Source organism: Barbus barbus (assembly GCF_936440315.1).
Source record: "Barbus barbus genome assembly, chromosome: 34".
Classification (NCBI taxonomy): domain Eukaryota; kingdom Metazoa; phylum Chordata; class Actinopteri; order Cypriniformes; family Cyprinidae; genus Barbus; species Barbus barbus.
Window position 1 is genome coordinate 8,757,690 of NC_136762.1, and position 17,117 is coordinate 8,774,806.

Sequence of the window (17,117 nt, forward strand, 5' to 3'; positions counted from 1 at the left end):
TTTCCCTCTTATTTATATTTATGTGAAACAGGAAGCCATGGCTGGATAATTTCATGTTCATAATCACCCTGGAGTGCTCAAAATTGTGAATATGAATGGGAATATACTTCAGAGATATTTTACTCATAAGAATTTCTAGGGGTGCCAATAATTGTGTTCAACATGTGGATAAACGGATAAATTAAGTAAATAATGATAATAATAAAAAATAAAAAATAAAATAAAACACAGAAGTTTGACCTGTGGAGGGGTCCTCGTGGGGTGACTGTTTCAGGTAGATAATCGACCAGCGGTGCCCAGCAGCCTCCGTTAACTGGCATGGGAAGAGGAAGCGGCTGATTGGTATCCAGAACACTCATAAGCCACATGGCATATGGTGGGAGCGGCTCACCTGCAGGCAAAGCAGAAAGGTTAAAAACAACACGCCATCCTTGACAGGTATGCTTTCATCCGTGTGACTTGCAATAAAACTGGAATTTACCCTCAAAGCATGAGTGGTATGTAGACAGACAAACTCCATTACTGCCATACCTCATGTCTAAAGCAATCATGCTCAAAAACCATTAAGCTTAAGCTATTCCAAGCTGAAATGTATTACCTGAGCTGGCTATCAGAAATAGCATCTCAAATTCAAGAAAGGTCTGAATTATTTTACTACTTTAAAGCTATTGATAATATTTAACATCCTCGGGCCAGAACTGTCTCGACATCCACGGCCAAAGGGGAAGCATTTCAGACATCCAGTTCCAGCTCCTCCACTGCATATAGTAAATATCAATCAATCCTGAACTGTTTTGCCCTTTTGTTGAAGCTATAAACTTGACTCACTCTTTTCCTCATCATAGGAACCTCCAGAACTGCTGCTATACCGGGACTCCAGCCGGTTGTGTGCTCGTAAGATGTTGCTCAGCCTTTGGTGGACAGAAAAAAAAGACTTTTGTCAATACATGTATCAAATATAAACATGCCTTTGATCTTTTGCTCCAGGGGAAGTGTATGGCAAGTTGACCCAGCAAAAAATTACATTTATAGAAAGAGTGTAGGAGATAAGAGAGTATAAGGCACATATGTAAATAGTGTGGTTTGTGGCACATACCTGTCATCACACTCCTTTGTGACTGGCGAGTCATCTGTGTCAGGGATGTTTTCCTGGCCACACACCAAAGTTTTGCAGCAGGAAGGTGGACCTTTAGAGACATACAGTATTTAAAATAAATTCTATATATATATATATATATATATATATATATATATATATATATATATATATATATATATTAGTGGTGTCAAAATTAGCGCGTTAATGCAGGCGATTAATTTTTTCAGTTTAACGCGTAAAAAATATTTAACGCAATTAACGCAGGGGCGGAGCTAGGTTTGGCCACCCCATTCACAACTGCTGTTTCTGTCACTTTTTCTCTTGACAAGAAGTGCATTTATTCAGTCGTAGAACGTCTTTACGACCACATCAAATGGGAGACATTTCAGACATGCTCCAGTTCACTTCAGCGTCAGGCGCTAGTCAAACGAGCGCGGAAACGGTAGCCTGTATCATTTCATATCAAAGCGCAAAATAAACTACGTGCATGCAATGTCGTGTTCAGTTAAGTCGTGATGTTACCAAAAAGGCGATTAAAGCTGCCTTCAAACTGTGTGTGCATGTAATATATTTTATATGAGCAGTATGGAAGGCCGTCGGAGCCAAAAGTCTTCAAATGGAATATGTGAAATTTGACCGCATCAACACATGTGAAATTTGACCGCATCAACACGCACAATTTTTTCACGTTAACACGGTAATTTTGAACGCGTTCCTTTTGTGCGTGTAGACACGCACATTTTGGCCGTGTTAAGGCAGTGTTTTTTGCCACGTTTATTTGGTAACTTACATGTAAAGACGCGCAGTTTGACTGCATTAAGACAACATATTTGAACTGTTTCTCAACGTGCCATTCTGGCCGTGTTAAGGAGGCAATTTTGAAAGTGTAATATTTTTAAGGCATTACAATCTATATTACCCTCATATTAATACTTTCTTTAGTTTATGGTGTCATTAAGCAGGCCTAATAAATGTAATGAGATGTAAAAGGTTTTGTTGTTTATTTTATTTTTGTAGGATACTCTTACTCCCAGGTCCGTGTACTTTAATTGGAACAGAAATTAAACTAGATTTGTCTCTTTTTTCATGGGTTAAAAATTTGAATATGCTTTAATGTTTTAATATAATTTTTAATGCTTTTAATATGCTTTGAATGTGTGAGCGGCCCTGAAATACCTTGTACGCGTTTAAGCCCCTTCAGTTCATAATTCTAAAGTATAGCCTATAATTGGGCTTTAAGACATTGCAGTAGACTAATTATTACTGTGAAAAAGTAGGCTTAAAGTTTTACTATAAATTATTAATAAAAATAAATATGAGTTGTTTTTACGTGGGGTTTGGTTTTTCCCATGAAACACAAACTGTTATTATGTAAGTCTTTTTTACATAACAGTTAAAAGTGTTATATTTAATCTAAATGCAAAGAAGAAAAAAAAAGAGGAAAAAATAACTTTTATAGATTTAAGGATTCATCTATATCAGGGATCCTCAAATCTGGGCCATTCCTGCAGAGTTTAGCTCTAACCCTAATCAAACACACCTGAGCATGCTAATAATGAGTCTTCAAGATCATTAGAAAATCACAGGTAGGTGAGTTTGATCAGGGTTGGAGCTAAACTCTGCAGCAGATTGGACCTCCAGGGAAAGATTTGAGGAACCCTGATCTATATATTAAAATTGATAATAAATGTTAATAAATGTTAAAATTGATATCTCTGAATTATACTGTAATGTTGAATGGCTATAGTCAATAGGTAAAAATTGAAGGGGGGGGTAGGGAAATCAGTATTGGTATCAGTGATACTGGCCTTAAGTCATAAAAAAAAAGATGCCATTAAACAAATATTGAAGAATATACTTTAGTCTTTATGTTGTTTGTACATTAATTTGAAGATGTGAATGTGAATATATATATATATTCACACAAACTCTCTAGTATACATACCTGAAGTGGTGGTGGTAATTTTGCTTGTTGCTGAAAAGCGGTAGAATGGAGGATTGTCACAGTGCACCACCACGGGGTTCACAGGATCTGTCTGCTGAAGTTCATAAAGCAGCTCCTCCATGGTTTGAATGGTGTTGTTGCGACACAGGTAGATCACCACCTTCTTAATCTGAGCATAAATAGAGGACAAACATAACTTGACAACTGAACTTTCATTCTTCAACCAAATGACCTGCTTTATCAATAAAATCTGATCAAACCTGACACCAAACCAAAACATAATGAAAAATAAATGTACAACTTACATGAGGCAGAAGAGAGGTGTCGTTGCTGACTCCGCATAAGCTGATGAGGAACTGCATTGTGGTCCGCAGGTTATGAGTCCACCGTTCATTACTGACCAGAGCATTCCAAGCGTTTTCCATTTCTGTACCTGGGACATCGTCCCCATACTAACACACACAGAGGCACACAACTCAATATGCTGTATTGATATCCATAGCTTTAGAGTCTAGCAAACACTAAAGTAACAGCGATTCAGTGATACCTTTGCGGTCATGAACATGAGGTTGTTTAGGACCAGAGAGGAGGCCTGCAGTGACCCCCAGCCTGTGCCTCGGAGCAGGTGAGGTGCTGAGGTGTTGTGAGTATATCCCTTCCTGTTGTCTCCAGAGTTGCTCGGACTCGGGACAGTGGGCAGCAGGCCTCCATCAACCAGCTCGATGTTACTGAGCCAAGGGAGTAGGTAGGTCAGCATGACCTGACGCCCGTTTGGATGAGTGGTGGGAAATCTCTGACTCACCTCTAGAGATGACAGACACAAAAAGTTAGATCTTCATAAATATACATTCATAAATATGAATGGTGTTTCTGCATGTTTTGTTAAATTTGCTGGTGGTTCAATGTAAAGTTAAAGGGGTAGTTCACCCAAAAATCTAAATTTTGTCATTTTTTCAAACCTGAATGAGCTTCTTTCTTCTGTTAAACACAAAAGAAAATATTTTGAAGAATGTTGGTAACCTAACAGTTATAGTTGACTTTCATAGTATGGCAAAAATGAAAGTCAATGGCTACCAGATTTACACAGTTTCAGTGTGACATGAAAGATTGGTTTACAGAGACATTTCTCCTTCATTCTTCTCCAGTATAATGTTTAAAGTTATGGTTTTACTTTATCAATAGTGTGACAACATCTTAAATGGTAATTATTCAAAATTATTTTCCATGATCACAGCATGCCACAACAGCATTGTTATTAACTAAAACTACTAAAATATTTGAATTAAAATAAATATGAAATAATATATAAATATAAGATGAAAAACATTTAAACATTTTGCCTTAACACCTAATGGAAATAAAAAGTTTAAAGTAAAAATATAAAGCTAGAAGCTAATAAAATATTACTTAATCCTATAGTAGCATATAAATAATAATAAAATAACATTGTGCCACAGATACGGTCAACAGAACTCTTTAAGATCACATTTTGCATTTAAAAGTTTTAGGGGTTTTCACCTACAACAGAAGCAGTGGCATTTATACACATACACACTGTTCATCTCTGTCCTTCCATTTTATACCTGAGAAAAGGGGCAGGGTGAGTTCAGGGTACATTCTGGCAAGTTGCTTTGAAAGCTGGGTTACAGAGAGACTGTAGAGGGGCGGAAGAGGCCCATGTGTCCCAAACAGGATAGCACCACTTTTCTGTTCCACAATCCTCTTAGAATACACAGACAGCTTGGCCTCTAGAATCTATTCAACCAGAAAACACACACACACACACACACACACACAGATTAGTACACAAACACGCCATTTAATCCAGTACACTTTCTATTATTGCAACACTTCTTTGGCAGACAATGTTCTCTCTCTGACCTGCATAAATTGCATAGCGATCTCATAGATCTCCCTGTTTGCGTCGGACGCTTTGAAGAGAACAAGGTTCAGCAGAGTCACAATATCACTGGAGTAGTTTCTGTGACAGAAAACAAAAGACCTACATAAAAACAAGTTACACATAGATTTGGTTTGCTAAATATGTGAATGAGAGGCTTCAGTCTAAAGGCACATCTAGTCTTGGCACTATACACGTAAACAAATTATGTGTGAGATTAATGAGAAAGAAAGCAGGCAAACTCTGCCAAAGCTCTATTGAATAGTGGGAAATCTGGCAAGAGAAGTAGTAAAAATTACAATTAATTTTTTTTTTAAATACATTTAAAAGTTAGGGGTCAGTGAGATTTATTTTTTTATTTTTTGTAAAGAAATTAGTATTTTTATTAAATGGGGATTCATTAGATTAATCAAAAGTAATGTAAATGCTCTTATAATGTAACAAAAGATTTCTGTTTCAAATAAATGCTGTTCTTTTGAACTTTCTATTTATAAAAATAAATTGGAAAAAAACACAGGAATAAATTGCATTTTTTAATTTGTTAAAATAGAAAAATATATATATTTTCAAGTGCAATTTTTTTTCCACAGTATTACTGTTTTACTGTATTTTTCATGAACATAAGAGAAAAAAAAATCTTACTGATCTCAAACTTTTAAATTGTTTAATATGCATTAAAATGGAAAATTCGGTATTTCCTCTGGCTTTTCAGGCCCCAGCGTACCTGCTACCACAGACAATGGCGATGGCTTTGAAGCAACCAGAGGCCAGCTGGCTGGAGCCAGTGTAACATCGGTCCACGGCCCAGTTAAACAGATTCACCTGATCTGGGTTAAGTTCCAGTAGAAGAACCACAACCTCACAGCCCAGCTGATGCACCTGAGGAGAATCAGATCAGAGGATCACGTATGTTATCCATTGATGTGAATGGTGACACAAAACCAACTTGGTGGAGGAACAAGGTCACAATGACATTTATAATGATACACAGTATTTATATTTCAAATTAATACTGTTCTTTTGAGCTTTCTATTGTCTTTCTATCAAAGACACTTGAAAAATCTTCTGGCCACGTACACACTGCAGCTAAATTCGGTTGTCAGTTCACCTTTTACTCCTTAATCATATTCTGTACACACATAATTCCCTAAAATACGGGAGTGACAACTGCATTAACTCCCGAAAAATACAGGTAGTGACAACCAATTCTGTGCAGTGTGTATGGAACCGAACTGAACAACTAGTTGTTAATGACATATTTAAACATCTTCGTTTGTATGTGAGATGCTAAAAAAAAAATAGTCTTAGCACATTTTTAACATGGGACTAGTTGGGCTCATGAGCCCTGCGGTAAAATGTCAGTGTTGCCAGATCTTCATAGGAAAAAAAACAAAAAAACAACAACAAACGAGGACAAGCACAAAAAAACACTAAAACACCCATTATGTTTTATAACACCAAAAAAAATCATACATCTTATATCCGCAACAGACCACTTTATTAACTCCATTAAGTGCCTAGCTTTATGAGCTAAGACCAAACAACATGCCTAAAAGCGCTTGTAAATATGAGGACATGGCAACACTGCAAGACAGCGCTTTCTAAAGCAGCCACCCGAGCATAAACAAAACACAGCACGTCGTCTATCAAAAAGAGTCTTTATCCAAAAAATGGCAAATAAGTAACAAACGGCTGAATTTGTATTCACTCCAACAAGACGCCAAAATGTTGCTATGGTTATAAATGCAGGAGTGACTGCTGTTCCGTACACATATGGAACGATAATTTCCATGTGTATACTCACTCCGGCATTTAAATGTGGTTGTCACTCCTGAAACCTGCAGTGTGTACGTGGCCAACGATCCCTAACTTTTGAATGGTAGTGTCTTGTTCTAACTCCACAAAAATATTTCAGGGCACAAAGCCAGACTTTTACTTCAAGAATCAACATTTGCAGAACAATGAAAACAACATATCATTCATTCACAAGCTGAGAAAGAGAGAGCGAGAGAGACATCTAAGAAAAGTGGCTTATCTTACGAAAAGCCCCTGAGCAAATTTGCACTGGGTCAAAAGGCATACTATGAGAATCATTTCAAAGATGGTTGTGTTGGTTTAGCGCTATCGACGCTAAAGGAGCTAATGAGGATGAATGTGGGCCATGTTGTTTCAGAGTGTTTGGCTGCATACCCGCAGATCCTGACAGCCGAGGATGTTATCCAGCCACTTATAGAGGTAGCCATCAGGAGAGAGCCCTACGTTGTCGAACACGGGGCCACAACATAGCACAGTCGACATGGCCTATGAAAGGAAGAAAAAAAAACATTCTTTCACGCAACGCTTTCATGCAAAACTTGGAATCGTGTTCAACAAAACTAAAAAATACTTTAAAGAAACAGGGAAGAGGCTCATAGGACTCATATCATGTTCTGGACATTTGTGTGTTTTAATGACGCCAGGGTCTTGAAATTACACACCTTTTACAAATGCTACAACATTATATATGATCGTCTTACAACACCCTCCTTTCCATTATGAGGAAGGGGTTTACGGCAACACAAGAAGCTACACGTACAAACAATAATAGCTTTTGAGGTGGGTGTAATTTTTCCTAACCTGAACAAACCTGATGTGAACTATATGTTTACACGTCGTCAATTTGCACAGAGCTGACATTATGAGTACAGGTTCCCATAGACAAAACAGAGCACACATGCGTCGTCATCACAAATGGACTCATTCGTCACGTAGTGGACCCACTTTTGTCTCTTTGGCATGTGTGTCCACATTGAGGTCTTGCACTGTAAATGACTACAGCACTTCCTGAGCTATAAGTAGACCTCTGGAGATAAAATTAGTTGTGTATATGTCTGCGGTCTGGATTAGCAACACAAGCCATGTTTTAAATTAGAGCCAGAATGAAACATCATTCCAGTCCATTGCTTTCATGTGCAGATTCCAAATAAATATATTTGTAACAATATGTATTTTTATTATTTATTTAATATTTAAAATGTATCATTATTAGTGCTGTCAAATGATTAATCATGATTAATCGCATCCAAAATAAAAGTTTTTGTTTACATAATATATGTATATGTACTGTGTATATTTATTATGTATATATAAATACACACACATGCATGTATATATTCAAGAAAAATATATCTAAAGCAATGATATATAAAATTATATATTATATAAATGTAGTCTGTACTACCTTAAGAGCACAATACTGGTATCGAGTAATCTGATGGTTCCGGTCACTATAGCGATCCAGGGGCGTGAACATGATACTGAATGGTCCAGCCCATTGGCTGAAAAGGATGAAGAGATGGTGCCGAAGGCTTTGCTGAGGGAAGAGGAAACGTCGATGATGCACTATGAAACAAATGAAACAAGGAGAGGAGAAGAGAAGTATTAGGAATACTATAAAAACTAATTTTATATCCAAAGTTACACGTTTTATCAATGCAAGTTGGGCTACAGGAACCCCTTCATGAAAAAATATTTTGTGATAGTGCCTAATCAATTAGAAACAATTTAAAACCCTTATGCTTTTAGTTTTGTTTTTCAATAAGAAAGAACAGGCAAAATGACTGGCCACTGTGCGACTCATCATTTGCACATGAAGTGGCTCTTGATCTAATCTACTGCTATTTTGGGCAGCGTCTCCACTGAGAAGACTAAATCAAGACTGACGTCAGGAGTCCTGTGACTGAATACACTGTAGCCTAGCAATGAATTCCATTTCCTAAACAAAGCAAACGTGGAGCGCTTCCCAGAACGAAATATAACATCATGACCATCAGTATGATGTCATAATTTAATGTGTGGAATAAATATTTAAAGTAGAAAAAACAATATTAGGACAATTTATGAGTTGTGCACTTTTTAAGAAAGTAAGTGGGCTAAATTTTGATTTCATGTTGACATTAATTGTAAACTGAGTTTGTGATATGTCTTCCTCTTCACCTGGGACACACTGTATGAGGTTGGCCACCATGGCGCTGAAGTGAGCTCGGATGTCTTTGAGAATCTCCATGTCTTTGTCATTCTCAGCTTCCAGAAGCATCCGGGTCAGGTCCACATACTCAAGAAAGAGTGCGCCCAGGGCCAGCGTATCACGTTCCAGAGCTCCATTAGTGCTGAGAGAGAGAGAGACGGGGATCATTTCATGTTTTCTAGTCTGCAAGTTCATAATGAGACGCAATGGAGGAGTCCAGAGAACTATAATAATAACATCCTTCTCACCTGTCACTGATGACACCGGCATCCGCCAGCAGCTCGAAGATCCTGAGGAGCTGGAGTCTTAGCAGATCTCTTCTCTCTCGCCTTTTTTTATTCTAGAGGAGACATTATGAGAAAAATTACTACAGAAACTTAAAATATTTTTTAAATATTTAATTAATTTAGTCTGGAAATTACATTACAAGTATAATTATATATACTGTAACTGACCTCAGGTCTTCTTTCCAAAGCTTCCTTCATCAAAGGATGCAGTTCCTCAATAAGCTCTCTGTACGAGACACAACAAATATAAAATCAATAAGGCTAAAGAAGAATCAATACTGTGCTGCCAAGGTTTATAGAGCAATAATTGCTCTATTCCCATAAATACTTTTTTCATGACTCCAAGAACTGAAATAAGCAGACATAACTAATGTAATATGACATATGATCACTGCTTTGGAAAAAGATTTGTCTAGATTTAGAGATGGTGTCAAAAAGCCAAAGTCTGAATATATATATATATATATATATAGGCACCTGAATATACAAAATCGTAAAAGCACAATTGTAATTGCAGAGTAAACTGAACATTGTTCCATGACTGACATTTTAATGCTTTCTTTGCCTGGTCATTTATGGTATCATAATTATATGCATACAGTGTTTGTGCATTGCCTTATCAAAGTCAAGGAATTCAAAAACCCTGACAAGTACAAAAAAGAGGTATGACTAGAATGTGAACATCAGATGCTGTTCACATCTTATCTGAAAAAATCTTGCTGAACTTACATGACACATTGCAAACAATAAAACAGAATACGTTGTGATGTGTGATAATCAAAAATGAGTGAACTTTCTGCTATGAGAATGTAGCATCTTGTAGGAACCCATCTAAATGTTTACATCAGTCACGTTATTAGAGATCTTAAATGTTTATATATTTGCTACATAATACCTGAAAACGAGTGAGTTTGTGCGGCCAAATCCGAGCACCAAAGACTCTGTGATCTCAATGCTTTCTGAACGCATCAGAGGGACCAACTGCTTCAGAAGCCAGGCCACAGACGGGGTGCCCAGGATCTAAAGAATGAGATGTTAATCAATTATTCAATCAAGTCAGAGAATGATTGACTGGGGCGTATGACTGTAGACATGACTGGTGCGTGATGCCCCACCCACCTTGTTGTCATAGCTGCTGTTGCTGTCTGTACTGGGAGTGATGATCTCAGGGGTGGAAGCTCGAAGATGACCCGGGCTCATGATGCTGGGTTTGGCCACACCAAAACAAAGAATCAGATAGTTTCTCCAGAGAGAAGCATAGGTGTCTGCTGAGCCAGCCGAGCTTGTCTTCTTGGCGTTAACTGGGTTGCTAAGAGATGAAAACATTTGAATGAATTGACTGATGTAAAGTAAAAAAATAAGAAAATTAAAACTAGCTAAATTTTGAATGAATAAAATGTTTTTTGGACCAAATATTTTGGTCTCGGTTGTATTTTTTTAACGTTTTTGGAAGCCCGTTTACGCCACTGAAAAAAAAAAAAGGTAATTGCGAATTGTTTCTCACAAGTCTTTTTTCTCGCAATTGCGAGTTTCTCAGAATTGCGAGATATAAACTCGCAATTCTGAAAACATATCAGTATTTTATCCCCCTCAGAACTGGACTTAACCTCACAATTATAAATAACGCATATTACAAAAAGTCAGAATTGTGAGATAAAAACTCGCAATTACCTTTTTATTTTTTATTCAGTTGGCGGAAATAGGCTTCCATATTTACGCTCAACTAAGCTGCATTTATTTGATGAAAAATACAGTTAAATGGCCACACTGTGAAATGTTACTGCAATTTAAAACGCCTATTTTTATTTCAATATATTTTAAACTATAATTTATTCTTGTGATGGCAAAGCTAAATTTCAGCAGCCATTACTCCAGTCTTCAGTGTCACATGATTCTTCATTCTAATATGCTGATTTAGTGCTAAAGAAACATTTGTAAATATTATCAATGTTACAAACAGGTGCTGATTAATAGTTTTGTGGAGACCATGAAAGTGGGTACGGGAAGCTATTAAGAGCTTAAACTTAAAGATAGAGATAGAGTAAATGCTTAAAAAGCTCCTCCTGCACTTTAAGGTTAAAGCACGGTCAACAAGATGTAAATGCTTACATAACCTATCAGGCTGCTGCAATAATTAAAGCGACAATGCAGACCAATCAAACCACTGACCACTCAATTATACATATATAGATGTAGGAGAAAGTTTGAAAGGTCAAATAAACCCTTACAGTAAATATTTTACCCATCCCTCACCTGGGCTCGAGTAAAGGCATGAGGAGTTGTAGGCGGGTGAAGGCATAGGGCCAGGCGTAGCTGAGCGCTGTGGGACAGTGCTTGGGCAGGTACTCCTGTCTCAGAAGGCTGAAGAGGCACAGAGCCCAGGGTTCCTTCAGAGACTGTGCCAAGATCCACACACGGGACGGGCTCCGCACATCATAGTGGCTGCCAACCAGAGATCCGTTCCACTCCACCAGCCACTGTAGATCTGCATGCTGCCCAGCGGGGAGGGACGCCTGCGGGGAAGTGGAGGGGAAGAGATCATAGTGGCCATTTATAGAGAACTCAACAATAAAATGAAAGAAAACTGGTCGAATGACAAGACTTTTGAAGAATTTTGAAGAATTACAGAGAAAACACAAAATGGATTTATGCTAAATTTAGCTCTTTAATGTACCAATTTAGTTTGACATCTAGTATCTGTGATTAAAATCAATTATTTTTTTTACATAAAATCATTGTTTATGTAAGTCCTCACCTAATACCCTAAACTCCAAGCTCAGAGAAGAAAAACAGACTTTCTTATAAACTCAGAACAGAAGACACTTTGTAGAAGTCCAACGAGACTCGCATGAGAGCGAAACCGCAAAGGACCGAACAGAGAGGCACTCACCGAGTCAGCCACCGCCACGTGGGCAAAGCTCTCAAGCACCACTGGGCTCAGCTGGTCCAGTACATCTATCATGGGCCTTTCATTTTCCTGTGCAGAAAAAAATATAATATTCCACCGTAAATGAGTGGATGTATACTCTAAGGCCTACATCTGATCAAGTCAGGCTCCAAGCGGCTCTTACCTCAGTCTGCCCGATGGTGAGGAAGATTTGTCGGACCTCCCGAAGGATGGACACAGCTACTTTGCGTGTGCCTGTCTGGCAGGAGCACAGCAGCACTAAAGCGAGACCCTCAACAGCATGCAGGACGGTGGAGTGAGGCATCCGTTCAGCAGGCAGCCTGGAGCCAGAGCTATTCTGTAACAACTAAAGAGCACAAACACATATTATTATATTATAAATTATTTTATACATATTATTACATTATATTATATTATTTAAAATGTTTAGTTCCTTTTTTTATGTTTTATATTATACATTTTATATTATTTTTAATTGGCTCTCCAGAAGAAACAACTCGGATATTAGAGATCTTCTTATGATTTGCCACTGAAACAAGTTTTTTCTTGCCACTTACTTCAGTGGAGCAGATCTTTGATGTGTCCAGAGTCTTGCTGGTGCTCAGAAGTGCTAGTTTCCACTGTGTAAGCAACTGAAGCAGTAGTTTAAGTGAGGAGTCCAGCAGGGTTTGGTGTGTGTCCTGAACCTCTCGGAGCAGGAAGCTGCAATAGCCCAGGAGCACTTCCTCTCGCCAATCTGAGAAGTCCACCAGTAGACTCTGCAGGGAATTCTGGGCTATCAGACGCAGTTCATCATCCATATGAATGGTTAACCTGGCAGTTAAAAGATAGAAAAACATGACTACAGAGGAGAAAATATATATACAAAAATTATATAAATATCAAAATTTAGGGGCAAAGACGAAATATACGAAATATACCAAAAAATCTTATTAGGCATATTTAGAACAAGAATCATTAGATGATATTATAAGATGCATTAGATAACATTAAAAGACAGTGCAGCCCCCAAAAATGAATTAACTGTCATTTGACATTTTTACCAATCTTTGCCACTATATCCTTCAAATGACTAGGTTATACCCATTTTTTAGAAAGAAATATTTTGACATTTTATTTTCATTTGAAACATAAAAATAGACACTTTACCCAGAGTTAATATTTTCTATGTATATAAAAGTACTATTTTAGTATCACTGATATTATTTCAAGATTATTTTTATTTTAGTAAAAGTTTTAGAAATTTTGTTGAGTTTTGTCATTATTATTATAATTTTTTTCAAATACGTCTATATAGTTTTTATTTATTTTTATTTCAGTTTTAGTTTCAGTTATTTTAGTACTTCAAGTTAAACGTAGAAATAAATTACAAAAGAAAATTAGAAATAATGCCTTGACAACTAGCTGAAATTAGTTTAATGTTTATTTTTATTTAAAGTAGCAAAAATGTTGTTTAATGGTTTTATTTTTAATTTTAGTTACTTGATGTGTGTGTGTGTGTGTGTGTGTGTGTGTGTGTTCCTATACATATCAAAATATTATCTTACTAAGATAATATCAAAATATTATCTTAGGGGTGGTGATGGCGCAGTGGATAAGACACATGCCTTTGGTGTGAGAGACCCGGGTTCGAATCCACTGTGAGACACCAATGTGTCCCTGAGCAAGACACTTAACCCCTAGTTGCTCCAGAGGCGTGCGACCTCTGACATATATAGCAATTGTAAGTCGCTTTGGATAAAAGCGTCAGCTAAATGAATAAATGTAAATGTACACCAATCCTCATAAATAACCTGCATACTTTCCAAGATCTTCCATTACAAAGCAGAATCCCTTCAGCTTCAGTGAAGGAAGTTCGCAGAGAGATCAACTTTACTCTGAACTAGCTGGCTGACCTAATGGCTTGAACAAGAAGAATCAAGTCTGATTAGACCAGCCCTGACTCAGATTGCACTGGGACAACTTTTTCAAGCTGGGGGCTGGGAGGGATCACATTACTGAAGCTTTCAGGAAACCTGACCAATGGGCAATTTGTTGAAGCAAATGGTTCCTGTTTACTCCCATTCATGCATCAAACATATACACACACTTACCGTGCCAAAAGGTCTATAAGCTCTGACTTGGACATGCCATCAGGAATGATGCGTGGAATGGCGGCCATGCATGTCCTAAAGAGGTCGATCTTGGGTTTCCTCTCACCCCTGTCAGCATAGAGAGAGGTCACATAAGCTCAAACAGTGCACTGACAAGCTCAAGCTTAGTTGGATTTGGGTTGATTGGTCAGACAGGTATGTGCAGAGTATCGGATACAGAAACAGAGTGTTGTGTGTGACATACGTAATCATATCCTCGGGTTCCTTATTCAGCATCTGTGCATTACTCAGCATCATACAGCGGCCAACCTCCTTATCCAAGTGTCTGAGGATGTTGTCTAAAGCTTTCCTCACTTGGGGGTAATAGAGTGACATTCCTGATGGTTGAAACAATGCAAATCTTATAAGACTGGCATGTTCAGTGTTTAATGACAAAATGGCAATCAATATGATCAAGAAGACAATTTCTCTTTTCTATATATTTTTGGTCAAACCTTGCATTTCTCTCATGTTGTTTTGGCCATGCTGACCCAGAGAGGATTTTCTTTCTCTCAAAAATGCTAGTTCACGTTATTGCATTGGACTAAAACTTACTTACTTTGCTCACACATAACTTCTCTTTTTTTCTTTTTTCTTTTTTTTTACACTTTTTGGGGATTTTTTCTCACCTTGTTACACCTGGTGTTCCCAGTCAAAAATGACCCATCTATAAAAACGTGCTTGTTAATTTCTTGCTATGCTATATTATTATCAAACCTAGGATTAAATCTTTTTAACAACTAGTTTTCTTTCTTATTAGCACTAGGGTTGAAAAAAGGCAACAAAAAAAAAAACAATTCCAGAAAATTTCCAAAACTTGCCTGATATTTTGGAAACTTCCGGGTATTTTTTTTGGAAACTTTCCAAAAAATTCTGACATTTTCAGAAACTTTTGGAAAGTTTCCGGAATTTTATGGAAATGTTTTACCCCTTTGCAACCCTAAATTAGCACAGATTTTGTATTTTGTTTTGGAACTGATTGATTGCAGGCCTTATCGGTCTGAGCTTATGCACCTCAATTTTGCCAAAATTACCCACAAATAAACAAAAAAAGTGTATGAATTTCATTGCATTAGACAACAAAATCAGCAGAAACGGCAAACAAAAGATGTCTTCAAGAAGATCTTCATTTTTGTTACATAATTTAAATTAAATGATTGAAAAGTTTCCATGTTATCTTTCTTGCATTAATATTATTCATACATTATAAAAACTTCAAATACTTTTTTCTAAATTCTGAATAGTAAATCTATTGTTTTACAATTTTTTTGCAAACTGTTTTGTTTGAAAAGTTTGCTAAATGAATGCCTGTGCTGTTTATAAAAAAAGCCACTTTTTAAATTTATTTTGTTATTCAGCACAAAAAACAATCATACACTGTCAGTTTAGTCTCATAAACAGCCTTTATTTCTATTGAAATTATTTCTCTAGTACAACAGATGAACTCACCTATGACTTTGGCCTCATCTTCGGTCAGAGGCCTGCTCAGGAATGTCTTTTTGACTCGTAGTGTGTTTCCAGAAGGGAGCGTTGCCCCTGTGTTCGGCATTGGGGGATCACCATCTTTCTGCTGCAGCTTATCAGCAATAACCAGGAATGCTCTGAGACCTATATTCATTCTCTAAAGAACAAGAAATCAAGATATGAGTGTCATAACACTGAGAAAAAGCTACTACATATTTTGTAATTTGACAATACTTTACCTCTGGATTAAGACTAAAGGCTTTTGCAGGTTTCCCAACACACAGCAGGTCAAAAATGACTTCTTTCATTGCAAAGTCAAGTCTTTCCTGTATAATAAAATGAAGAATGAGGAAATGCAACGATGCAGTATGCAAAATGTAAATATTTTTACACATGCTGCATCAGGAACACCAAATATGTGTTGTCTTGCAAATTAATGACGGGAATCTAGTTATCATTGGACATTTGTTTTGACAACAACTCTAAATCCTTTGTCCTTAGACACATGCTCTGTTTTCACTACAAACAAGAATTAGGTCTTGTATAATGGTTTAACAGCAGATTATTATTGAGGTTTTAGTTTTAGACGTCTGTCTGTCATCTCATCGCAGACTTACCTGTGCAATAAACTGGATAATCTTAACAAATATGTTGAGAGGCATGTCTTTAGGAACTACGCTGCGGGATCCTTTAGGGAACAGGATCGTCACAATAGAGTTGAGGCGGCTGTTGGGACAAGATCACAGTGTTTACTGATAACAAGTTTTGAATCTGGCACGGACATATACAAAAAGAAGGTCAAAGCATATGACACAGATAGCTCGTTATAATTAGCATTCCATTACAGTGGCAGACCTGAGCCCGTCTTATTTGTGATATTTTATTTTTAAGTGAGGTTTGTCCTCTTTGGGCTAATTCAAAGTGGTTGCAAACTCCTAAGTCACAGTTTCACAGTCAAGGTTTCTGATATTTATGAATACATCTCTCGCTAGCTGACCCAACACCAGTTTTCCTGCCTAATTTGAGCATTTTATGATCCTTGTGGTTCCAGCACTAACCTCCCCTCCCATGCTTTAGATATTTAATATGCCTTCTTAAATAAGTTCGGTGAGTTCATTTAATGTTTTTGAAAGCAGTCTCTTATGCTCAACAAGGCTGCATTTACGTGATCAAAAATACAGTAAAATAGTAGTATTGTGAAATATTATTACATGATCCTTCAGAAGTCATTCTAATATGCTGATTTAGTGTTTTATTATTATCAATGTTGGAAACAGTTGTGCTGATTAATATTTTTGAGGAAGCTGATACATTTTTAAGAATTCTTTGATGAAAAGAATGTAAAAAAAAATGCATTTAATTCAAAAATAAATTGT

The 17,117-nt window shown here is 37.0% G+C and overlaps 1 protein-coding gene across 1 annotated transcript in view; it reads right to left on the minus strand.

Moving 5' to 3' along the window:
• The window catches only part of LOC306854234 (protein furry homolog), a 62,686-nt gene that overhangs the window by 22,494 nt on the left and 23,075 nt on the right, over nucleotides 1-17,117 (minus strand). The window contains exons 13-37 of the mRNA XM_079392073.1: nucleotides 16,359-16,467; nucleotides 15,981-16,067; nucleotides 15,727-15,898; nucleotides 14,483-14,615; nucleotides 14,239-14,346; nucleotides 12,703-12,958; nucleotides 12,309-12,491; nucleotides 12,128-12,214; nucleotides 11,491-11,750; nucleotides 10,357-10,546; nucleotides 10,133-10,257; nucleotides 9,406-9,463; nucleotides 9,199-9,290; nucleotides 8,920-9,092; nucleotides 8,165-8,325; nucleotides 7,135-7,245; nucleotides 5,669-5,823; nucleotides 4,926-5,025; nucleotides 4,628-4,799; nucleotides 3,592-3,848; nucleotides 3,350-3,496; nucleotides 3,045-3,213; nucleotides 1,097-1,187; nucleotides 829-911; nucleotides 241-391 (exon numbers count right to left, since the gene is read on the minus strand). Of these exons, the coding sequence (XP_079248199.1) occupies nucleotides 241-391; nucleotides 829-911; nucleotides 1,097-1,187; nucleotides 3,045-3,213; nucleotides 3,350-3,496; nucleotides 3,592-3,848; nucleotides 4,628-4,799; nucleotides 4,926-5,025; nucleotides 5,669-5,823; nucleotides 7,135-7,245; nucleotides 8,165-8,325; nucleotides 8,920-9,092; nucleotides 9,199-9,290; nucleotides 9,406-9,463; nucleotides 10,133-10,257; nucleotides 10,357-10,546; nucleotides 11,491-11,750; nucleotides 12,128-12,214; nucleotides 12,309-12,491; nucleotides 12,703-12,958; nucleotides 14,239-14,346; nucleotides 14,483-14,615; nucleotides 15,727-15,898; nucleotides 15,981-16,067; nucleotides 16,359-16,467 (3,630 nt within the window). The remainder of the gene's footprint in view (nucleotides 1-240; nucleotides 392-828; nucleotides 912-1,096; nucleotides 1,188-3,044; nucleotides 3,214-3,349; nucleotides 3,497-3,591; nucleotides 3,849-4,627; nucleotides 4,800-4,925; nucleotides 5,026-5,668; nucleotides 5,824-7,134; nucleotides 7,246-8,164; nucleotides 8,326-8,919; nucleotides 9,093-9,198; nucleotides 9,291-9,405; nucleotides 9,464-10,132; nucleotides 10,258-10,356; nucleotides 10,547-11,490; nucleotides 11,751-12,127; nucleotides 12,215-12,308; nucleotides 12,492-12,702; nucleotides 12,959-14,238; nucleotides 14,347-14,482; nucleotides 14,616-15,726; nucleotides 15,899-15,980; nucleotides 16,068-16,358; nucleotides 16,468-17,117) is intronic.